This window comes from Ostrinia nubilalis, chromosome 7 (genome assembly GCF_963855985.1).
Source record: "Ostrinia nubilalis chromosome 7, ilOstNubi1.1, whole genome shotgun sequence".
NCBI lineage: Eukaryota > Metazoa > Arthropoda > Insecta > Lepidoptera > Crambidae > Ostrinia > Ostrinia nubilalis.
In genome coordinates this window covers 9,076,857-9,101,271 of record NC_087094.1, presented here as the reverse complement: position 1 = coordinate 9,101,271, position 24,415 = coordinate 9,076,857, and the positions used below count along the sequence as shown (strand labels likewise).

The following is a 24,415-nucleotide window of genomic DNA, read 5'->3' as shown; positions in this document are numbered from 1 at the left end:
GCGCGGCGCGGGGCGTGGCGGCTGCGTGCGCGCCGCCCATCGTGCAATATAAGGCAGCGCACCGCACGCGGCGCCGAAGCGTGCGCAGCGCCGGCGGTCGGAGCGCATATCGCGTGTTGTTTGGTCGCGGTTTGCTGCGAGATCACCGAGATCTCGGTCTGCAGTCTGGCGAGTGCGAGAATCGACACGCTCTCCACGGCGACCAACATACGCCGTCAACTTTGTTTACCATTTAATTCGACAGGTGAGCTGTTTTCCTTATTTACCTATATTGCGAAAAAGTTTGTGATTGTACATCCACGAGGGTGGTCGACTGTAAATAGTTGTTTATGTGCTTTGCTCCTGTAAGAATTGTAATTTCATTTCATTTATAGATGAGAGACATGAGTAGGTATGATATACTGGGAAAATGCACGATTTCCGAAAAATAATGCTAATTTATGTAACTATTTTTCTAACGGTTTACCTTAATACCAAAACAGAGCAAGAGATGATTACTTCGTGGAATCTCAATGATCCACTTACTGAACTCGGCAGAGTGACGCAGGTAGCATATAGGATCCCATTAAAACTTCGCTACGCATAAGTGATCCGAGGGCATAATGAAACACTCAAGTAATCACTAAAATTTACTCTGCGCCTTGATCATAGTTCGATCGATCACCATCTAAACATTAAACAAGTTAACTTAATTGACAGATATACTTCTAGAACGTCCCTATATGATTTCCACTGGGTCAGGAAAACCGAAAACCTTGTCTTCGCTGCAGATTACCTACCTTTATTCAGAAATCTTAAATGTCTTAAGAGGAAGTTAACGTTTATTAACTTGTTTCTAAAATCAGACAGGATCTTGTCCTTAAAAGCCTACAATTTTGTTAGTTTCATCTAATTCAAAAACTCTTACTCTAACTACACTACTACCTACGCCAGTACCTTTAAACTCGTTACTGCGTAGTCGCTTTAATATTAAATGAAATAAATTAATTCTAAACTAACGTGATAAAATTATCACAATTAGTAGGTGACTAAAACCTCTACCAGTTGCTACCTAATCACTCGCACCCGACGCGATATCACATCATTAGCTTTAGTAACACGTTGTACAATTAACATTAGATTTCGTATTATACTTACACAGTTATTTTTTTAAATTTAATGAAATCAAAATTATATAAGCAGCGTCTACATGTGCTCTACCTGCAGACACCACATTGTATTATTTTTGCCACAACCTGTTTTTAAAACGAATCAACGCAAAGCCTAACCCTTAATAAGGCCTAATTCAAGCGGGAGTTTAAAGAGCGTTGCAATAATAAAAGCGCAGTTTTTTTACCACTTAAACTTGACACGCTGCGCGCTCAGAGTTCTAAAAGCTCCGAAATTTTCATCGCTAGTTAACTTTTAACCAAACTTTGGTTAAAAGTTAAAGGTCTTTGGTTACCAAAGAATACCTAAGTATGACATTTTGACAGAAGTAGGTACATATTTAAATTATAACTGAAAGTTGATTATTCGTATTACATTCGTATAGGTTAATAGATAAATGGGTATTTAATAAGAGTCTCTATCGCTCTATTGAAATATACCGTAAAATAGATAAATAAAGTAAAGGCTCATGATCAGTTTGTTAAAATGCGAAATAAGTCATGGAACACATTTATTCCTACGGTTGGATTGAACCAATTGATATAAATGCAACTAAGTAGTGTAACAAAGTAATGCAACTTAAACAAATAAAAATCACTAAAGTTTACAACAAATCTAAACAAGCTAGCTTGAGTTAACTATAATCGTCGAGTAAGAAAAGATATAAACCAACTGGCTCTAAATAGAAATCATCATAACTTTAAGTGGGATTTATCTCGCTAACTATAATGATTTTCTCGTGCGGCTTTTATTGCTATGGCATATGAGACTGTAGTCAGCCATCGTAAAAGGTAGATACAATTATAAACCATTCTCGCTGCAAATTCCAAGAAATGTATTCAAAAACCAGTGTGCTTTTACCACCAGGTTTTACAGCGCCGAGCGGCTCTGTGCATAAATCTGTTTAATAGCTATAGCTTATAAAGCTGCGAATGAGCATGGGTCTTAAATACTACAGCTTACAATGTAAGCGTTGAAGTAGCAGTTACTTGCGAATACAATAGAATTACGACCGACGCATGAGTGAGTGTAGGTAGACATGTTTGGTTTCAACAGTTCGGCGTTTGAACTTTGAAAGGTCAAGTTATAAATTGGGGTCGAAATCGGTCATTGTACGATTACTGACAGACACCTGTGGGGTCCAGATCCATTTAAGGTCTAGCCTAGATACAACTTACCTTTAAAGTGCTTTGGTGTGCTTTTATGGAGAGAAAATAATTGCTAATGGTGAAAATGGGATAATTACACTAATTGCGTGTTACTCGTATTATACTCGTAGCTGCTGCTATGATTTTATTTGCAAATAAAATTTTAATACTAAGTTAATTTAGTCAAAAATAATATTTATGCGCCTATACATTTTGTGAGCCAGCGTAAATCTATCAAGGCGTAAATAGATGCCGCAGGTAGAGCATATGCCTTGAATTCTAATGATTTATTAATGATACATTCATTAAAACGGCCCCTAGTAACTAAGGCATGTTAGATTAAAGGCGATTTTTAATCGTTAAGCTGTGGAATTTTAATAATTTTATTTATGAAAAATATGTTCATAATAAAAAAAATGATTTAAAAGCACATGAAAAATTTGATAATGATTGACATTACAACGCTTTTCTCATACACGCGAGTAACCTAACTTACTATCTCACACAGGTTTTGACCTAGAACTCTGTAAAAATGAGACAGAACTGGCTCGCGATACTGCACGACACGTGTACGCAATATTTACAACAATTCTTATCGAATATTTATTAAGGATACCTGTGGCTGTCTGTATGTTTGTTGTCTTTTGAATTTTTTCGTGATAATAATAAAGTTCTTCTTTTTTCCTTCTTTCTAATTGTTGAATAAACTGCACCTTAACTACAGCAAGTGTCCGAATGACTGAGTCCTAATGACACTAACAGCCGCGATAGTTGTAAGGTGTACCTACGTCTGGAGCCAGTGACCGCGCACCAATTGGAGGAGCCGCCGATACACTTGACCTCGCAACACTTTTCATTTATCTTTTGTTACCTTGGTCTGCCGCCATCGTCTGTGGCTAATCTCATTCATATACTCACGTGTCAATTATAGGAATTATAGGAAATACCATAATTAGCTACACAAACTTATCCCAGTACCTACTCAGTAAATTTTCAACAATTTCGGTTTTTGTATCTATTTCAATAATTATCTACCAAACCAAAAATACACCTAAAACCAAATATACGATACAAATGTAGGTATTTATGACATTCATCTTAGCAAGTAAGTAGGTACCTAATAGGTACCTATTAAAGTTATTATACACATTTTTATCTTAAACATTGCTAATGGTAAATAATGATTCTAAACTATAAATAATGACTGCTCATTTCGAAGTTTTAACTTATCACAAACTAAATAGAGATATACTCGTAAGTAAATTTAGTCACCTACGTAAATTTTCTAATTAGAATAACATCCGCCTTGAAATTGGAGGTTAACAACTTTTATGTTTACCCGAAGTTTCAAACGTGCCATAAGTACTCGTAGAGGTAACGGGTGAAATTAAAGTTCCCTTGAAAGTTTGAACTGTCTGAAAAAAAATTGCTACGAAATTGTAGAACATTTTTTTTAGAACCTTCACGAACCAGCTATGTATAAACTGTGCTTTCATAGGCTTATATGCAGATCAATTAGACCAAAGAGCCCGAACGTATAGCCTCCATATTAGCTAGGCTTTTAATCTTGCGCGATCGGAGAGAAGTATAATTGGTGTCCTTTAGAGTATGCGCACACCGTTGATTTTTAGTTGGCCGATAGTTGTGCCCGATTTCAAATTGTATGAAGAATCGGCCAAATCGAATCGGCGTAGTGTGCGCACTCCCATACATGTCCATACTGATCAACAGCCCGACTAAACTATCGGCCGACGAAAAATCAACGGTGTGCGCCTACTCTTAAACTCTAAAGTACTTATAGGCGAATTTTCCGTAAAAAGGTGATTTCAATTCTACGGCACGGTAATAATTACTATCTATACAGTATTCCAACTCGGCCATATTTTTGAAATAAATGTCAACAGCCCCGCTATACGTCACGGTATGACAACATGCGATAGGGCTGCTCACCTACAGTACCCATTCTAATTACATCTGTCTACTTAGAATTTCTATCTAGTTTTGTGATTGTAATTTTTATTTTATTTAGACAAACAAAATACTTTGTGAATGGAATAGGATAAAAATGCGTGTTGTTTTGTAATTAGTAGATTTAATTTAAAAAAATATACTAAAATAATTTTTGAATCTACTAATCATAATGAGTACTTAATGACCTGTTACTTTAATTTCAGGCGGGCGAAGTCGTGGGCCAAAGCTGGTTTTATACAATATAATTTTCATTTCATGACTAGTTATTGACAAATTTGACCGTTTAAGACGGTCAGTCAAATTCAATCACCTTAGTCATTTTCAACACTAGGCCATCGACGTCCGTTCGACACATTCGCGACACCCCTAACTTTTGGATCTCGACCGCGTCCCGAGATTTGAAATTCGAAGGAAAGCTCGCGTTTTGTCGGTTTATATGAAGTTACAATACTGTATGATATTATTACCGTGTCTACGGTGACTGAGAACCGCGATGTATTAGTTTGTAGTTATACGCACCTACATACTATTAGGATATCCACCCGTAACATCTACCCGCATTGTTAGAGAAAAATATTAACTACTACCATTATGTCAATGTGCACTTTCATTATTAGATATTCTTTCAAAAATTCAAAACTTCGTTATTCTTTAGAACAAAAAAAAAATGGTAACTTGATACCAGCATTTCTCTAAATTCATATAATCGAAGCCATAAAACAAAATACTTGTTAGTTTTGAAAAGGCAGCTTTTTATTCTGGACCGTCTGTCAAGGTGAAATGAATGGTATAGTCTGCGCGGGAGTCGGATCTCAGAAATGTTTTGGTTTATTTTGCAATCCGAAACTACGAGGAACGGGGAGGTCTCGCATAAAATACCGTAACTAGCGTGGCAACCTGTTTAGGTAACTGAACCCACTAAAAATAGGTTTACTTATGGCGAACTAAAAATTAACGAGATATTTTCTCTTAATTTCTATTTTCATAATCAATAAGTAAAAGGTTTATGTTTGCATGTTTGAAAAAATGGCATACTTACAAACAAGGAGATTAATTAAGCTTAGCTGTACAGGTAATTGTTTCACTATCACTACCAACAGAACTATGAGGTATTTTAAATTATTGAAATATAATTAGTTACACTTGTTGTAGAGACGCTCTACTTTACTAGTCTACTGAAAGTGTGGGCGGGGCCAATATTAAATGCAAGGAAATAATAAAAATTTTAAATTTTATTTGTCTACAATTAATAATTTCCTAAACTAGGCATTATAAACCTAGTCCAACAATTTATTTGAATTAAAAAAAGTCCTTCGTTAACTATTTCGTAGCGTCATCAGCATGACTGATGTAGAGTTTTAAGAACACCTAAATATGCTATGTCGCATAGGCCGCTTTATATTACTCCTATTCCTTTGAAGATGATTAAATATTTAGTACGTTTCAATAATCATATAAGGGCTAAGGACCTAACAGCCGAGTCTTACAACATCTCCGGTGTGTTCACTTGGGTCACAAACACGCTCAGCTGGTACAATATACTAGCAAAGAGTAGCAAGGCTGCAGCTCCAGTCAGATTCACGTAATTATTCAATAGAGTGCACGAGCACCGAGACTGAGAGCGGCAAGGGGCAGGCAGCAGGTGGGGGGAGCCAGAGCGCGGGCGCACGCGCCCTGCGTGTGACCGATGGACTGCGACTACCGCGCATTTAAGGCGGCTACAAACGTAGCGTTTTTAATGCGTACTAGGTGCTACACGCGACATAATATGCCGCTAGGTCAATGTCATGTCATAAAAAGGCAAGAGAAGCGGTTAACTCTCGATTACGCGTGCCGCGTGGGTTCAACGCAAAGTCGCAGACCCATCGACCTTCCCCCTAATTAGGTCGCACAATCATGCCTGAATAAACATGTAGTAAAACTTTCTGTTATCAGAGTTTAACATTCATTAAATTGTATTTTTATTTGTTAATATTTTTAATCATTCTTTCTTGTTACAACTTTGCTATAGCAACCGCATCGCATTGTACCTAGGTAAATTACTTATGTATCTTAAAGACATATAAAGCTAATAATTTTCTGTCTTGTCTTGTCAGTAGTAAATTTTGGTTCATTTTCGACTAATCGTTTCCCAATTCATCCATTTCTATGCATTTTCTTGATGTGGAATGCCAGCGAAGAAAAATCGCATGGTTTGTTACTACCCTTACTCGCATCAGTTCATCATGCTCAACAACAAAACAACACTGTGATGATACTCTGGTTAATCTCAGGTTAGAAATGAATAAGTTATTATGTAATCCTTGGATATTAGAATTTAACAAACTAAAAAAAAAGGTACAAGTATTTGACGTTAGACATGGTAATTGAAATAAAACACCCGATTATTACATAAATTCCCATAAGCTCTACCTACGTAAAATGCATATTCCTACTAAGTACCTAGTAACGCTACGCAAATCAGGTACAGCGTTAGGTATGGTAATTTTTAACCGATTGACTTAATTAACTGTTCATATTTCAGGATAAATATAGACTCTTTTAATCGTCAGAAACCACAAATTCCAATCGCATTCCAACAAGATTCTACCCGCAGCGGGATGACTCTATAATTGTTCTTGGTTACTTCGCATAGCAACATAATGTAGGTAATTGCAACAAGTTGCGTAAAATGTTCTATGTTTATGATTCAATATCACTCCGTGCTCAAAATTATTATCTAATATCTCAAATTATTCTCGAAGTAGGAACGATATAAAATAATTTTCGAATTTTAATAAATATTTATGCGACACACATATTTTGTGCTATCATTTTACGTAGTCAAGCTTGATTACGGGTTTAAATTGCTTCCAACGGTATACCTACCGGTGAGCATAATGTTGATCTACTTAAGCACGTTGCAAGCACGCATTTGTACCCAATCCTTCGGCTATAAATAACTCGAGAGACCTCTGAGCGAATTATTAGAAACAGTCATTACACCAACATGTTAACGTATCGAATGATGTAGCACCCAACCTGTACTATTCTTGGAATGGCACTTAACGAAAGGAAGAAGCTGATTTGCATTTTTATGAACAAGGAAGGTGAAGTCATCTTCATTTAGGTGGGCCATTGAAAGAGTTATATTTATCGTCGCCATTTACTGAAAATAAATTCATGATCGCTAGTAAATGAGAAGCTTGATTTATTTTGGACACTTGACCAACCAAACCCTGACAGCATGCAGGAAACGTTGATAAGTAGGCACAATAATTTCCTTTTGAATATTGACAACCGGAACTAAAACGTTTATTACAGTCATTCAAAATCCATGAATAACAAATGCAATCAATCACCGATAGAAAGGAGAATGAGCAAAATGGTCTATGAGCGGCCAACAACGAAATAGGTATTAAATGAAAGTACTATTACTAAGGACTAACTTTTACTATGAACGTAACATTGCAGCTCATTAAGAAAAAAAAATACATATAGGTAAAACACTTAGATAATATATGCAAAAAAATGTGCATACCCAATGTATAAAATACTTATTAACATTAGTTATGTATTCAAAAGATTTCGAAACCTCATTATACCGTTTACAAGACTAGCCTATGTACTTTAAATGTATTAATGTATAATAATGTACAGTGTGTCCTGATGACGGCAATAAAATATCCTCGTCTTGATGAATAAAATAAATATAATAAAATAGCCTATGTACCTATATTAAATGTATTAATGTAATTATAGCACTGAGTTCTGACGACGTTATCATTATAACTATTTTTGGAGAAGTTTTTGAAAATAAATGTATATGTATTGAAGAAAACAAGTCATTTTATATTATTTCCTTATTTTTTAGGACTTAATCTTAGTTATTAATAAGCTAAATCTCAGGCTTACATATCTAAAATAAAAATGTATTTAATTCCATTAATAATTACACTACAGATATAAAACTTTTTGAGGGTGATTGTAGGGTGATAGTAAACCAAAAAAACAAAAAATTGTTCCTGGCCGCTGATAGACCAAGCGCCATACGATTTTGCCCATTCTCCTTTGATATCCGATGAACTTTCACAAATCTCATATTCGATAAAAGTGCATTTCAATAAAGACGATGCACTTAGGATATTAGAATAGTGGATTTAAGGGAACCAAGGGTATACGGGGCGTTGCCGGTGTCAGATTACACTTACCCTTTGGTATAAAAGCCAGGAGCGCTCAGGTTACAAACACTGTGTGACCGGCATTGCGCAAAAAGCGATACTCTACAATGGTGTTCATCATAGGCTGGTTTCAGAACACAGGTATTTTAGATAATAATTATTGAAATCGTACACCGAACTAAGTAGCTATAAATGTGATTTCCATTATCCTTATCCGCATATAATGTAACCAACCGCGCTATAAATAGTTTCTTAAATACCCCTAACTCACGTTAATTGCCTTATTGTTCAATATGTAACCTACTTTGTACGTATTGTTATGATTGTGATCGTTTCTCGGATACATTTTTAAATTAAACAATGAATGAAATCCTGCAACATAAGTGAATTCAACTCAAGTTATTGTTATGTTTTTTCCGCGCCGCACCACGCAGGATATTATGATCTCGTTTAAGTCGGCGTTCGCATGGTCGGTTGTTAATTTCGTATTCGTTAACTTTAATAACAATCGGCTGTTCTATAAATAAAACATTTTGATACTACCCTGATCCTTTGGCGCAAAAAATTGGTATTACCTGCAAGGGATTCCGAGAATTTTGAAAATTAGTTTTATTTTTAAATTTCAGCGAGCTCTTTTGGGATTTATTTTGGAGCATTATTATTTTTTGATCCGCTTCTGATAACACTCTTAAAAATTGTATGACGTATCTACTCGTATAAAAGGCGGCATATCTGTGGCGTCTGATGTATATCTAATGGTATGATTGTTTAGTAATCAGCATACAGGAATTATGAAAGAACACAAAAGTCCAAAGCTCACGTCATTTACATACGTTTAAAAATTTCTTAAACTTCTTTTTTAAAAGTTTCCCACAATGCCCATTTACAATTCCGCTATTTTAATTTTTTTTAAACTGTATAATCATATAGGATGTCTTTCGCAGGAGTCATGTTGGTGAACAGAGGCATTCAGATAGCCATAGTAGCAGCGCTGTTGTGGCAGGCGCGGACCGACGCCGCCTCCGCCGCGGTCAAGTTCTGCGGAAGACAGCTCGGCGAAATCATGAGCAGAGTTTGCCACGCGTACAATAGTCCCTCGTGGGACATACCCACAGGTATGTAATTTTTTTTAAAGGATATTTGTAACTTATTGGTTAATTTCTGCAATAGCACAAATTAAACCTTCGTGGTAAGCTAAATATGCTTGTGTTATGAGTGGGTTCACCACAATAGTCGAGCGGCGCCACGGCGGCGCGGTCATTGCTAGGTATACAGGGTGTAAGGAATTGGATGACAATCACTTAAATAGATAACTTTGTTATTTGTCTGCCACTTTGCACTGGAAGGGAAGTTTACTCGTAATTTCGAATTTCTTCTATATTCTTGTGATTGATGATGTCATTGTGGGCAGTGGGTGTAATGACAAACCGAGAGGTAGGAATAAACTCCCATGTTATTCGTGACCGATTTAAACTTGGTTAGCATGTTGTTATAATGATTTACTTAACTAAAATTATAGTTTATCGTGATTTGTCAATGTTACTTTAATTATGCGCATTAGTGCAGTTATTAAGTTTAATGATTAACTTTAATTAGTGGCATGCATCTTACGCAAAAACAGGCCAATATTAGTCATCATCGACTTCACCTTTGAGGTGTTCTTTGCTGTAATTATGTATTTATGTGCTTGTAGCAAGTTAATAACATCCGCGAGGCAACAACCCTTATCAGAGTTGACTAGAAGGTCGCCATCATTCGAATAGCATATCATCAACAATATTATCTAGTGCCAAACCATATGTAATTGCGTGCAAATTGTTAGTTATTAGTTTGGTGATAAAATATTTTTAAGTAAACGTAAATATAGCTGGACGCTTCGGGTCGTAGATCACAAAAAAATTAACATTAAATTATAAACAATAGCAATAAAAACGTCTAAGTAATATCTGTTATTACGTAGATATCGTTTGAGAAGAGATAAAAAAGGTTTTATTCGAATGTATTTAATAATTTCTGCATTATTTCATGCGCCTAACACAAACCCGGAAAGCCTAATTAGTTTATAAACAAAATAGACGATAGACTACTTATTCTGTATTATTAGATAAAACTTTATCAAAAACCAATTTAAGATAAGTTAATCTAAAAATCTCTTTTAGTGTCATTTGAATATTCATTAAATGTTAAGTAAATCAGTTTACACGTGTCGAAAAAAGTATCTTTTTAGCACATGACCTTTTATCAGCTATGACATCAGAAATGAACCCCTGTAATTCCAACCAATGAGACCTAAAATAGCATCCATTTCATATCGCGAAAATGTTACTAATTTGAAACGCAGCTACATAGATATTTTTAATTAAATTATGTAAATAAACAGATAATGTCACTACTTATTAGTGAATATCATTGATAGACTTTATGCAACCAAATGTAATTTAAATAAACATGATAAAAAACCGAAACTACTTAATAATCTACCAGTTAAATTTTAAGGCGGAAACTCGAGTTCATTTTGTTTTATTACGAAGTGCATTAAATAAAGTAGGCCTGTCTATTTGAATTTGTTAAACTATTTACAGTTTGTAGTCAGTCATAATATTAGTTTACGCCCGCGTGGAATTTTTCGGTTTTTTATTAACCTATGACACTCAGCAATAAAAAATCGATAGCCTCAGATGGGACTTGAAAGTTTGAAACTCTTTCATGCTACGGCTATGTAATTGAAAGTACCTAATATTGGAGAGCTGTTCGAAATTTTCATTTTTTATCGGAAAATCGTCAGTTTAATAATTTAATAACTTTTTTTTCCAGTGGTAGAACAACACGGAACTTCTACAAGACGGAAAAGACAACTGGGCATAGCAGACGAATGCTGCACAATTGGCTGTACGTGGGAACAGCTCAGCAAGTACTGCTCTATCAGTGCGTAGTGAGTACCAGCCATCTGTAACTCTAGCATGAACAACTTTCGTCTTCGAATCGTTTGCGTATTCGATAAAATTCGACACTCAATCTTCGAATTAAACGATAACGTGACAATTTTGATTCTCAAAATAAGTTTCGTGCAACCACATCTCAAACTAAGTTCACTTTACGACACGTTCACAAGGGCGCTGTTGTAGTTTTCTTACTCGTGCTAGCCGTACTGTTATTAGTCGCACATAACCTGCCGCACAAATCAGGAATAGAGACTTACATTTAGGGCGATGTAAAATGACGCTTACATACTCTCATTTATCTCGGTAAGTATTACGTAAAAATGTTATTATTACTAGTGACTCCGGTAATTGGTATTTGGTATCAAGAGTCCCGAAACTATGACATTTTGACATTGCACGCATTAATTTAATACTCGACTGGTGGAATTATATTCGATGCTTGATAGTATTTTTCCTTCTTCTTTTTTTGAGTGCCTTGCACTTACTTCTTAGGTAAACAACCGAGATCAAAGTCTTGGTATCAGACAGCCAGATATCAATATGCAGAATAGGTGAACTGAACTGCAATCGTACTGACATTAATGTGTTCTCTGAAGCACGGACTCATATTAATTTTCTGTCAATCAAGTGTTATCCAATTCTGCATCTAATTGAGAACAATAACACAAATTGGTTTTCACCTGCCAATCGAACCTAAGACTTCCGGATCGAGAGTCCCACTCTCCAATCACTAGACCCCGAAGCCGTAACGCAATAGGTACTTTGAAAACTGTATGTTACACGATTATTTCTAAACTATACAAGATATCGAAAAACTGGTTACTGATACTGAAAGTGCTTCACGAGCTCTTTCAAACGATATCAGAAATACTGGATCTATCAGAAAATTCAATGTTTCCAGCTTCCATACAAAAATTTTCCCCTTTACAGTTCTGAATCTCCATTGGACGAGTTGGAAGCGCACATGATCGCGGATCGGTCAGCGGAGAACGCGGGCTCGGCGCCGGCGCTGGTGGGCAACGCGTTCGGTAGCGCGGCGGGGGCGGGGGCGGGAGCGGGAGCGGGAGCGGAGGCGGCGGCGAGCGAGGTGGGGCGGGGGGCGCGCGGGCGCACTGGCGGGTACGGGCGCGCTCGGGGGCGCCGCTGCTGGTGCCGGCGCAAGCGGCGCTCGGGCCGACGGCGATCCTCTCTCATGGGTAACATGGTGTGTCTGTCCTTCGTCGCTGACTTGTTCTCTTTTATTATTTACACAATTTTATTTATCGATTCAAGCCCGTATTATTAATCGATTCAAGCCTGTTTACGTAATGAACTCACATGCTTGAATCTGAGTATACAGTTCTGCACCATGATAGTAAATCGTGGAATTTGAAAATGAAACACTCTTTGCGCCAGAAATTGCGCATTAATGGTGCAATGCTGAAAATATTTACAGTTACTCTTAAAAATATTTAATTTATCCATTTTCCATACAACTTTTTACATTTTATGACATTATTAACATTATAAAATTATCGCTGTGCGCCAAAGAAAACGTACATATTGCGTATTGTAATACAATGTTGTACTTGTTATTGAATTGAATTATTAAAATTTTTTGAGAACAAGTAGGCGACGAGTAACTAACCCTCATATTAACGCTATGCATGAATTGAATGACTAATAAATAACCTAACAAAAAAACAACAATAATTCATTAAAAATAATCACTCACGCGTGTTTCAAACGTGGAAAGTTAACCATTATTATCATTATGTAAAGCATGATGCATGAAAAAGGGAAATAATATTTTTTTTATTTGTATGTGTTCTGACTGGGCAACGAAAAATTTTCTTTCTTTGAATATAAAACAGACGTCCGTATATCAAGCTAAACATTGCCATTGCGGTGTTTTAAGTACTTGCAACAAGTTCGATATTGCAGCAAAAATGTAGCCTGATGCGCTGTCTACTGTACCTACATAGGTTACCTAACATACCTACATTACTAAATAGCCTGTTCTAATATTCTAACCGTATAAATAATAATTTATTTGTGTAACAGGACCTCATAAGAAGTGCAGCGCGCGCTGCGCCCGTGGTGGGCACCGTGTCTCCCCTTCTGACGTGGGGAAGAACCTTGAACACTGACTTGCCGCCGCTGGAGCGAGACCGCTACGCATACGTCGCCATTTACACATAGTCTTAGGATATCTTAAACGGTACAAATGACGTAAGCCGTACGTCCGGCTCGAAGGACCAATCTTTCATTATCCCTTTCGCACCTGAGATTTTCGTTCCTTTGTTTTGCAATGAAAACTATATTATTTTGGCAAAGAAGTGGTAATATTAATGTAAAAAATAGTAAAAAAAATCCAGCGTATAACAGGACTTAGGAAAGTCGATATCACGATAGTGAGCTCTGGGGCTGACTTCTACCAACTCACGATCGTGCATTTATAAGTTTTGATGTGATTTTTATGCAATGATAATGTCCGCTTATCAGAAAAATATTTATAATGAAATAAAATGCATCTGGTTATTAGAAAATACTTATTTAATAATTGCTAACATTATAGCTTAGGTACAACATTACAGTATTTTGTTTTTATTGGAATGTAAATGTTCTTTCAACAGACAAATTAGAAACTAAACTAAATTCACATAATTTTATATGAGATCATTTTCATGTTCATTTGCGAGATAAACTCATGTTTCTTAGGAAACAAAAATTTAACACAAAAACGAAGAAATTAACTAAAAGGCCTTTCTGGCTGTACAACTTTACTATGTCGATTGCGGTGCCCCCAGTACTGTCCTTGCGTTACAGGTGCGTTGCCGGCCTTTAAGGTGAAGATACGCTCTCTTCTTGAAATTTTGCAGGTCGTATCCGTCCGGAAACACCGCAGACGACAGTCCATTCCACAGTTTGGTTGTACGGGGCAGGAAGTTTCTAGAGAAACGTACTGTTGTGGACTGCCAACCATCTAAGTGGATGGAAGTGCTGTCGGGTAGATCGGTGGCGAAAAGTGGCGGCAGGAATAAGTCCGGATAATTCTTCGGAGCACTCCCCGTGATACATGCGATAGAAGATGCACAATGAGGATACATCTCTACGCAGCGCCAAGGGGTCAAGCAAATCCGAAATGTCCTGGCAGTCAACGATTCAAGCTGCTCTCCGTTCAATGCGGTCCAGAGGGAGAAGCTGGTACTGGGGCGCACCTGCCTAAAGATGAGAACAGTATTTCATATGAGGCCGAACCTGCGCCTTGTAAAGTTGCAGACGATGGGCAGGAGTGAAATACCGCCAGTACATTGAGATCCTAGGATATGAAAGTTACTATTGACAAGGTGTCTGCTTTGACTTTTTAGAACAAGATGGGTCTGCTTTTCTACCATCCATACTATCAGACGTAGACTTCCTCATAGATATTCAATTGCCCAGCTGCCACAGATGGGTGAGGCGGAGAAGATAGCTCAACTTCAGCTTTTTCATCATTTTCCGGCTGCGGAGGGATAAACTCTTGGTCGTTGTCGACAAAGTCCAACTCGGAACAGTCACCCTCGTCGAGGAAGCCCAAAACGAGGTCGTTGTTCAATGGCAAATATAAAAAAAAACCTTAAAAGTCACGATCATGCGTTGGCACAATTGCAACCCAGATATCACGATAGTGAGCTGGGATTTTTTTCATAAATTTAATGGGTAATTGCTAAGAATATAGAAGAAATTTATAGTTATTCAGATGCAACATACACTTAATGATGCAATACAATCAAAATATCAATGAATTCCTACGAAAATTGCAATAAAATAAATATTACTTACGACGTCCAGTGACGGGGTCAAGAAACGCAGCCATTTTTCCGGTGCGCTCTCGGCTACTGATTCATTTAGCCGCCAAAACTGTTTTTTATTGGTTAGATCGATAAGCGCACGATCAAGTGAGGTCGGTTTGGCGCGGAGAAATGAATTTGGCGCGAACTTATAATTTTTCAAAGAAGAAACTCACGATCGTTTCATTCAGGTGCGAAAGGGTTATGGTACCAACCGAGACAGGTGACCAATAAAGACAGGTTCAATCATTCTGTGTTCATTTATATTACATTTATTAGACATAAAATGTTTTTTCAAATGTGTTGTAAGGATAGGAGATTTAAATCAATTTTAGTGTATTTAATGTTGAGATCTATGTGTTCTGAAACTTACTTCATGATTGTGAACGATGCCCTTAATAACTTTAAAGTTAGGTATACTAAGATGATAGACTTATTTATAAATCGAATAAGTATGTCGAATTATGTGGGCCATTCCATCATTCTGCTAAATTCCTAATGCAAACTTTCCAAATCTTATTTTCTTAGCAATAATAATAGGCTAAACAAGAAGGTTGGTTAGTGTATTATCCAACTGATTAAAAAATGTAAGTAACTAATAATCATATTAATTCTTGTTAGCTAAATACTTTCTAGAAATTTAAATATAAATATTTTACCTAATTGTATTAAAATCATGTAGTTTTTACCTACAGGTTCGTAGTTAGCATATATCATTCTATATTTCTTACCCCATGCTTATATTATAATATTTTTAATTAATAGAAAATAGGACTTTATCTTTCCTAATTATTACCTAAATTACTCATGTTGCAGCCAGATTATTTAGCAACAAATAATAATAAAAAACATACATACATTACAATTGCCATAATTATAGCACTGATAAGGATAATGCTGTGTAGGTAGTGTATCAACATTATAATTCAGTGATATTTTTATATACAAATCACCAAAATCTTATAACACATTGTCACTACACCTTTTGTTCAGTAAGTAGTTTCACTACCATTTCTTACTAATAATTCACCTACCATTTAAGATTTAAAGATCTCTGAAGCATCTGTGATAATTCCAACTGATAAAAATAAAAAAAAATCTTATTTATAATTTTAGTAGTACCTAACCATACTAGATTAAAGTATTCCTTGCCTTTGAAAATATTGTGTGTCATGTGTAAATAGAGTTGTAAAACTTAGTATGAATAATGTGACTGACTGTGAGTGCTGTATTAAAACTGTCATTTATTTATCTTCAGTATTTTACTTCACAACATGTAGTTACCTGCTATTTTTGAGTGAAAATGATTTTAGAGAGGAATGTGGCCTAAAAGATATAATACCAAACATTAATTAGATCTGATGATTGGTATAAGGGTAAAAGGTAACAGACAAACAATGTAACTTTCACAGTTATAATATTAGTATTGATAAATTAATGCCTTAACTCACTACATTATTTACAATAAAAGTATTTAGGTACATACAAAAATTCTATTTAAAAAATGCAAACACTAACAACCGAAATTTCTTATTTTAACCGATTGAAATAATATTTTAAAAGCCATGTGTTATTTTTCCTATAATCATTGTCTTTGGATATCTCCGATTCATTTTGAGAGAGATAATATTTTCTCCATATAATATACTTGGCAATGAGAATAACTACTATACCTGAGACTAGTCATAGCGGACCTTTGTCATCTTTGTTTTTATTTGAATCTGAATCATCTTGACTTTGAGAGCTATTTTCCCGAAGTGGAAGTAATTGAAATCTCAAGCTATTACCCTTATTCCTCTTCTGAACCGCCTTGCCTGATGACACTGTGTTTTTCTCAATAACAGAATATATTCTTTCCTGAAATAAGGAAAAAACCAGTGATTATTTCTATGAAAATGTAGTTTAACAGGCATATACAAAGTATTCAGTAGCTAAATCAGAACTGTATCACTGGTATTTATTCTAAAATTGCCTACTAATTCTCTAAATTTAAATACATACTGAAGTGGTAGCAGCATTGTCTCCATCTCCAGAAATAATGATTTTGACTTCATATTGTTTATCCAACAATTTTATAATTTTCTTCACACCAGTCATCAAGTCATGCTCTCCAATTTTGGACGATATGCTCAGAAGCTTTTGTCCTTTGGTTGAATTTTTTTGGCGAGACTCTTGCTTCTCCTTTCTTCTCTCCAATTCTTCAGCATGATACTCAGCGTTAGTCATCAACCTTTAAAAACGTAAGTATAATAAGACTATTTGAAAATACTTTAAAATAATTAGAATGATCAAGCAAATTACAACAACCGTAATCTACTCACTTGTACACTGGACGACGAGTTTTAGAATCCTCATCTTGAATTTTAACCAATTTTAATTCTCTTCTAAGAGACAGATTTTCAGCATTCTTTAAATCTGTTATACTAACTGAATTATCAATTCCAATCAATGTAATTCGGTTTTCAAAGGTTTTCCTTTTGGGCACTTCCTTGCCATCAGCAGTTATTCTGGTAGAAATTGATCGAAAATCAAGCAATCTACGCATGCCAAGAAGACTACTTAATTTGTTCATTATTACGCCGGAACTTATTAATAAAAAACAACTAATAGCTTCGAAAAATAATAATTTCTGTGGCTGAGCCGAGCAAAGAAAATATTATTTTGACATCTAATTAAATAATGTCATTTTTGACATTAAACAGCTGATTTATCCAAAGATAATATAATGAAAGTATGAATAATACATTGGGGTTCTGGATTTTGCTGTATTTGCTTGTGCCACAAGTGGCACATGTTTATGTGGGCAGGCACAAACCTAAAGACGTGACCTAAGGACGTGATAGACATTTAAAATCACTCACAGATGACACAAATCACTATCAGTAGTTCTAGACAAAGTGCACTTTAATTAAAATCGCAAACCCGTCGAAAGATGGTTGCTGATAAGCCCTTTTTTTGTGTGGAGTTTTGACGGATTCGATTTTCGATTCGATTAAAAAGTGCCACTTGCCCACTTGTATGTAGAGATGGGTAGTGGGTAAAAACCCATTTCACCCGATTGGGTTAAAACTGGGTGATTTGGGTAAAAACCCGGTGTTAGAGCAACAATCACGAGCTGTCAAACGAAACCAAAAATGAGATGTCATATGTGTGTGTAAAAATAAATATGTGTGCATGTCAGTGATGTATGTATGTCGTTACTTTTCACATGAATATCGATATCGATTAAATATTAATTAACACCTAACAGTAATAATATAAATAGAATAGGATGGAATGGGATTGTAGGTATATGGGAATTGGGAGAGTGGCCAAAGAAAATAAAAAAAAACTCAGAAGATTAAAATTATTCAACTTATTTATTTGGAAGAATGAGAGTTACAAACATCAAGACATCCATACAAACTTTCGCATTTATAATATTAGTAGGAGTAAAACAATAATTAAAAAATGATAATTCTGACGATAACGTAAGAAAATAGGATTCTAACGATGTAATAATCGTTGTTGGCCGTATAGTGTAGTGGTTTGAAACGGACTACTATTCCGGAGGTAGCGGGTTCGATTCCCGCACAGTACAAACATCTGTGTGCATAAACATATTTACTATTATATTTAGTATGTAATATTTAGTTTAGTTTATTAACTAACAGGTAATTACAAAATAATACTTTTCTATATTCACATACAAACGCCATTTATGTACCTACATAATCAGCAGTGACTGTGATAAACAGCGCAGAAAATATATTTATCGATTGTGGTACAACCCTAGTGTAAAACGAAAATTATTTCTTTACACAAAATATTCATAAATTCTGGATTATGAGCATGAAATCTTTGCTTACAACTTAAATTAATGTTTAAAGAACATAATTATCACACTTAGTGCTTAAAATTCTAAGCGCATTCACAAAAATAAAGCTAAAGTTTGGAGGTGTCGATTTCAATAAATTTACCTGTGAAATGAATATTTTGCAGGATTATTCCTTTGGTGTACATCACAATCAAGGACGGAACAGGTCACCATTATATAAGAAAACAAATTTTCCAAAAATAAACAGGATTTTACGATATTTTTATAAAAAACTATAATTTAAAATTTTCTTTGTGCCTCTATGTGTCACTGCCTGTCAAATCTTTTGCAAAAATGGTTCTATTGACGTGACGATGATAGCATCACACATCTCTTTTTATCACACAGGGTTGCAGATAGTGACATCTCGCTCGCTCATTCTTTGTTGCTCTATTCCGAAGGAATGTTAACTTTATGGTTTTTACCCATTATCACCCATTCTGGTGGGTGAAAACAAAAATAGCGTTTTTTTAAAAGTGAGAAGTGGTATTTGTTCCTAAGGGGGCGTTCTAGTGTTACGTAATGCAATCTGGGGGGAGAGGAGGTCTTGAAAAACGTTACAATGCGTTACAGTGGCGGAAGGGCGGTTCGATTTCAAGTTTTTAAGCAGAAGTACTTTGTAGTTGGTGTTGTTATTGCACCATGATCACAAATTATTGTGTTCCTACTAAATTTATTCTAAATCGGCGATTCTTTAAATAACACCATTTTATAAAATAATTGGTCACATCATCATAACGTGATCAATTTTACGAATTGGCCACGATATAAATGCATATTAGTGTTAAATTTGACTTATTACATATTAATCAATAAACTTAAATGAGAAAAATTCAATAAAAATAAAGAAAAGATACCAATTGAAATAATTATAAAATTATTTGTTTTCACCCGGTGTAAGCACCCACGGGTGGAATGAAACGGGTTTTTATTGGGTTTTTACCCTCATGTGGGTTTTTACCCGGGTGGAAACCCATCTCTACTTGTATGGGGGAGAATCTGAAAAAGCCAGTTTTGCACAAGTTTTGATTTCCAATGTTAAAACGACACGACACACCCAGACTCGGCAGAATGGGCACATCCCAAGACGACATTCTTTTTTTCCACCTATAAAAAAAAGTGCTGTCATTCTTCCTTTCATCATTCATTCATTGAACATCGCTCACGTTCATTCTTTTCTGACTGACATTCGGTCACTTTGATTTGACATCTGTGTAAAGCAGAATGGTGTGTAATTTATTTTTCAAATAAATCCCTAAATATTGTGATAATCGTAAGTTTTTCAGGATTTAATACTAAACTTTACATTTATTTATCATTTCAGTCTGCCCACAAGACATTTATTATCAAGCGCAAGCTTGCCAAAAAGCTAAAACAAAACCGTCCCATTCCCCAATGGGTGAGAATGCGCACAGGAAATACTATTCGGTAAGTTTATTTCAGCACATTCCGTCTTATAATCAGTTATATGTCTTATACAATCCGCAGGTTAGGAATCAACTAGTATAATTTCATCAAATTGCATTGCATTGTTTGTTTATAGAAATAATGACGAAGGTACCTACACTAGGATCACCCTGTCTCGCTCATTTTGTTCTTCCGATACATTTTTATTATTACTGTTACTTACGTTATTAAAACATGTTATCTTTTGACTTTGATGTTTATTGTCTTAGATACTTCCAATGTTTATTGAGTGCACTTGATGTAAATAATACAAATGCCTATAATATTTTAGGTTAGATTCCGAACCGAACTATCTTGATCCTTTTAAACAATAATTTTAGTTACTAATTACTAGAATCGTACTCGCTGTCAATATATCTGATATTATTTTTTGTATCTTGTTCATGTTCATGTGTGTTACACAAAACCTAGGCTGGGTTGTTGCACCATCTTACTTTGACTTTGTTAACGTCAAAAATGTGTCAAAATCCATACAAAAAGCACTGGTTATTGTTACAGTTACTGTTAAAGTTAGGACCAACTGTTAGATGGCCTAAGTTTGAAATGGTATGCCACCTATGTTGTTTAGAATTGATGTAGGATGGTAATGGTGAAATTTTCAAATTGGTCCCATTGTTTCAGAGCCTATTCAATACAAATTTCAAATCTTTCCTCTTTTATTTATTAGAGTAGAGACTAGATATACATAATTAATTACTCAAATTCATATATGTATTAACAAAATTTAATACTCATGATTACTACTATAGACTAAAAATCCTTGCCAATTGATCTTGAAGAGATTGTAACCAGCAGGGATGTTATGGATATTTTATACGTAACTGAAACTTTCGGATATCTGAAACAAAAAAATATCCGAAACCGTAACCTTTATAATGCCATTTAGTATCAATTTTTATTACTTTTTATTTGATGTAAAGATATACATAATTAATTACTCAAATTCATATATGTATTAACAAAATGTAATACTCATGATTACTACTATAGACTAAAAATCCTTGCCAATTGATCTTGAAGAGATTGTAACCAGCAGGGATGTTATGGATATTTTATACGTAACTGAAACTTTCGGATATCTGAAACAAAAAAATATCCGAAACCGTAACCTTTATAATGCCATTTAGTATCAATTTTTATTACTTTTTATTTGATGTAAAGATATACATAATTAATTACTCAAATTCATATATGTATTAACAAAATGTAATACTCATGATTACTACTATAGACTAAAAATCCTTGCCAATTGATCTTGAAGAGATTGTAACCAGCAGGGATGTTATGGATATTTTATACGTAACTGAAACTTTCGGATATCTGAAACAAAAAAATATCCGAAACCGTAACCGATTCAATAGTTTCGGATGTAGGCAGTTTAAATTGTTTTTTTTATTTACCTATATAATGCCATTTAGTATCAATTTTTATTACTTTTTATTTGATGTAAAGTGTGTGGCCATGAATAAACCGTGTTGGACAACTATTGCAAATTGCATTCTAAAGTACAGATGTCCGAAATAAAAAAATATCTGTAACCGAAACCGGTATAATATTATTACTATATCTGTAACCGTATCCATAACCGAAACTACATAACATATCCATAACATCCCTAGAAACCAGCATGCACAAGTAACCTAAAAAAATTCTTTTTCAGGTACAATGCTAAGAGGCGTCACTGGAGGAGAACCAAGCTCAAGCTGTAAGCCTGTAATGTACTGTATGTAAGCTAAAATAAAAACACATTCTCCAGTCTTTTTTTGTTTAAATTTTTACCTCATTCTTTCTTCCACATCAACAAGAATAAAATTCAAATGTTCATTCATAAATTGAAACAATGATGCCAATTAAGCATAAAATAATGTTAAACATTTTTATAAACATCATAGTATATTATGTAGTTGCAATTCACGAAGGTGAGTGAGCTTTACATGTGTGGTGGCTAGAGAATACAATCCCGAGCATGTTTTTCAATCCCGGGATTACGGGATTTTAGATGGGTAATCCCGGGATCAGCCTTATGTGGGAATTGGGTTCTAATAAAAAAAAACTTAAGTATAATTTCTCAAAAGATGTTTTAAATATTGTTATTTGCAATAATACTAAAATAAAATTAAAAAATATACAAATCAAAAGCACTATTTAGAATTTCGGAAATAGAATCTTAGAAATATCAAAGCATCCAATATAGCCTGCTTCGTAATTTATTTCCAACCAAAGCAACAACTGAAAACGCTCGCTCGGGTTCTACACTCGTTGGAGGTATAGAATAGATACTTATATGCTAATTCTAAGTGATATCCATTCATGAACTCCGCCATTTTCAAACAGGCTCATTTCACGTCTGATACTATTTGTCAAGCCCGATTCACTTTGTAGTTGTACTTCAGGATCTGGGCATTTCATACTCTTATCAATTTCCAGCTGCAACTTTTCCTTTAGTGTCAATTGGGGTTGGGAGGTTTGTGGCGTTAGCTCAAGTTGTGATCCTGTCTAAGGTCTACGAAAAAGATATTATTAGGGCTGAACCTATATAGATTGTATCCGTATCGTACCTTAGATTTGTTTTTTTATCGTTATACAGGGTGGAAACGATAAGTGATCTCACTCGATTTTTTCTAAACTATACAAGATATCTAAAAACTGGTTACTGATCCTGAAAGTCCTTCACGAGCTCTATCCAACGGTACCAATTATATGTTACAAAATAAACTGGATCTATCCGAAAATTCAATGTTTCCAACTTCCATACATTTAGTTAAACCACATAATATTAAAAACTATACAAGATATCCAAAAACTGGTTACTGATCCTGAAAGTCCTTCACGAGCTCTATCTAACGGTACCAATAACAAGTTACATAATAAACTGGATCTATCCGAAAATTCAAGTTTCCAGCTTCCATACTTTTAGTACTGTCACAGTCATCGCACTCAAGGCTTCATAATATTATAGCAAGTAAAGCCTAAAATCAACGTTTTCCTTGAATAATTTTAAATAATAATGCAATTTACACATTTAAATAACACTTCTAATATTGTGTGGCTGGCATACATTCAGTATGGAGGCTGAAAACATTGAATTTTCGGATAGATCCAGTTAATTCTGTAACCTATTACTGATATCGTTTGAAAAAGCTCGTGAAGCACTTTTAGGATCAGTAACCAGTTTTTCGATATCTTGTATAGTTAAGAAATAATTGAGTGAGATCACTTATCGTTTCCACCCTGTATAATTTTATGCTAAGGTAGAATCTAGGCAAGGTCATAGTCAAGGCGCAACGGATCGTAGAATGCAAAATAGACCTGTTTATATCAATCCCGAAAATACCGGGATTAACCAAGTACAGTCCCGGGATTTTCGGGATCAGAAAAGGGTCGGGATCCCGGGATTGTATTCTCTAGTGGTGGCTCACTACTGTTTGTTTTTCAAGTTTTGACAGACATTACACTATCATTATGTATAGCCTGACCAGGAACATAAAAACCCTCGCCATGTTGCGGAAAACTAATGGTACTAATTTCTTTTAATGGCAACAATAACTGAAAACTTCATTGACATGTCACCTTGCATGTCAGTCTATTGTTGTCAAAGTGTAAACAAACTTTATTTTAAATGTGTGCAATTGATTTTGTGAATTAAATTGCTAAAATATTTTTATAGTCGTGAAAGAAAAGTGGTTCACAATGTGTTAATGTATTTGTCGAAGAGAAATACTAAGGGTTCGGACAATATTTTCATTGAATAATGTTTCCGACAAAGGTTGTCAAATTGACTGACATGTTTATCGTATAGTACAGTCCACTATGAAAATTAGCTGAAGTCTGTTTCAACTACCTATTTTAAAGTTTTTTGTCACTTTCTGAGGTTTGAATTTTATGGAATTGGGAAAGAAGTACCGAGTTT

General features: G+C 35.0%; 3 protein-coding genes and 1 long non-coding RNA gene across 5 annotated transcripts; 2 read left to right on the top strand and 2 right to left on the bottom strand.

Annotated features, from left to right (window-relative positions):
- Positions 1 to 90: 90 nt before the first annotated feature.
- Positions 91 to 13,616, top strand: LOC135073601 (uncharacterized). Of its 2 annotated transcripts, none has more exons than XM_063967764.1 (5): positions 91 to 244; positions 9,373 to 9,543; positions 11,243 to 11,360; positions 12,301 to 12,457; positions 13,414 to 13,616. In XM_063967764.1, exons 2-5 carry the CDS (start codon positions 9,378 to 9,380, stop codon positions 13,549 to 13,551), a joined length of 579 nt encoding a protein of 192 aa, XP_063823834.1. In that variant the 5' UTR covers positions 91 to 244; positions 9,373 to 9,377; the 3' UTR covers positions 13,552 to 13,616. The 2 variants fall into 2 exon arrangements, with proteins under 2 accessions (XP_063823834.1, XP_063823833.1); XM_063967763.1 differs by having other exon boundaries at positions 12,301 to 12,566; positions 13,414 to 13,592.
- Positions 13,617 to 16,582: 2,966 nt separating this feature from the next.
- On the bottom strand, positions 16,583 to 17,846 carry LOC135073219 (uncharacterized). The gene is made up of 3 exons (XM_063967317.1): positions 17,504 to 17,846; positions 17,184 to 17,412; positions 16,583 to 17,039 (listed from the first exon to the last, which is right to left on the bottom strand). The coding sequence occupies exons 1-3, from the start codon at positions 17,752 to 17,754 to the stop codon at positions 16,866 to 16,868; spliced, it is 654 nt and encodes a 217-aa protein (XP_063823387.1). The 5' UTR covers positions 17,755 to 17,846; the 3' UTR covers positions 16,583 to 16,865.
- A 676-nt stretch (positions 17,847 to 18,522) lies between these two features.
- Positions 18,523 to 19,437, bottom strand: LOC135073600 (uncharacterized). Its single transcript, XR_010257655.1, has 2 exons — positions 19,142 to 19,437; positions 18,523 to 18,767 (listed from the first exon to the last, which is right to left on the bottom strand). It is a non-coding gene; the product is annotated as an uncharacterized LOC135073600 (long non-coding RNA).
- Positions 19,438 to 20,174: 737 nt separating this feature from the next.
- Positions 20,175 to 22,260, top strand: LOC135073599 (large ribosomal subunit protein eL39). Its single transcript, XM_063967762.1, has 3 exons — positions 20,175 to 20,265; positions 20,363 to 20,466; positions 22,166 to 22,260. Exons 1-3 carry the CDS (start codon positions 20,263 to 20,265, stop codon positions 22,212 to 22,214), a joined length of 156 nt encoding a protein of 51 aa, XP_063823832.1. The 5' UTR covers positions 20,175 to 20,262; the 3' UTR covers positions 22,215 to 22,260.
- Positions 22,261 to 24,415: the final 2,155 nt, after the last annotated feature.

What these genes read in the sequence shown, in the direction of transcription:
- LOC135073601 (XM_063967763.1), top strand. Translation starts at nt 9,378, where the DNA reads ATGTTGGTGAACAGAGGCATTCAGATAGCCATAGTAGCAGCGCTGTTG. An exon ending in TACTGCTCTATCAGTGCGTA is followed by an intron (nt 11,361 to 12,300) that starts GTGAGTACCAGC and finishes TCCCCTTTACAG; the next exon opens with TTCTGAATCTCCATTGGACG. An exon ending in ACGGCGATCCTCTCTCATGG is followed by an intron (nt 12,567 to 13,413) that starts GTAACATGGTGT and finishes TTTGTGTAACAG; the next exon opens with GACCTCATAAGAAGTGCAGC.
- LOC135073219 (XM_063967317.1), bottom strand. Translation starts at nt 17,754, where the DNA reads ATGAACAAATTAAGTAGTCTTCTTGGCATGCGTAGATTGCTTGATTTT. An exon ending in ACTCGTCGTCCAGTGTACAA is followed by an intron (nt 17,413 to 17,503) that starts GTGAGTAGATTA and finishes ACGTTTTTAAAG; the next exon opens with GTTGATGACTAACGCTGAGT. An exon ending in ACAATGCTGCTACCACTTCA is followed by an intron (nt 17,040 to 17,183) that starts GTATGTATTTAA and finishes TCCTTATTTCAG; the next exon opens with GAAAGAATATATTCTGTTAT.
- LOC135073599 (XM_063967762.1), top strand. An exon ending in CGCACAGGAAATACTATTCG is followed by an intron (nt 20,467 to 22,165) that starts GTAAGTTTATTT and finishes ATTCTTTTTCAG; the next exon opens with GTACAATGCTAAGAGGCGTC.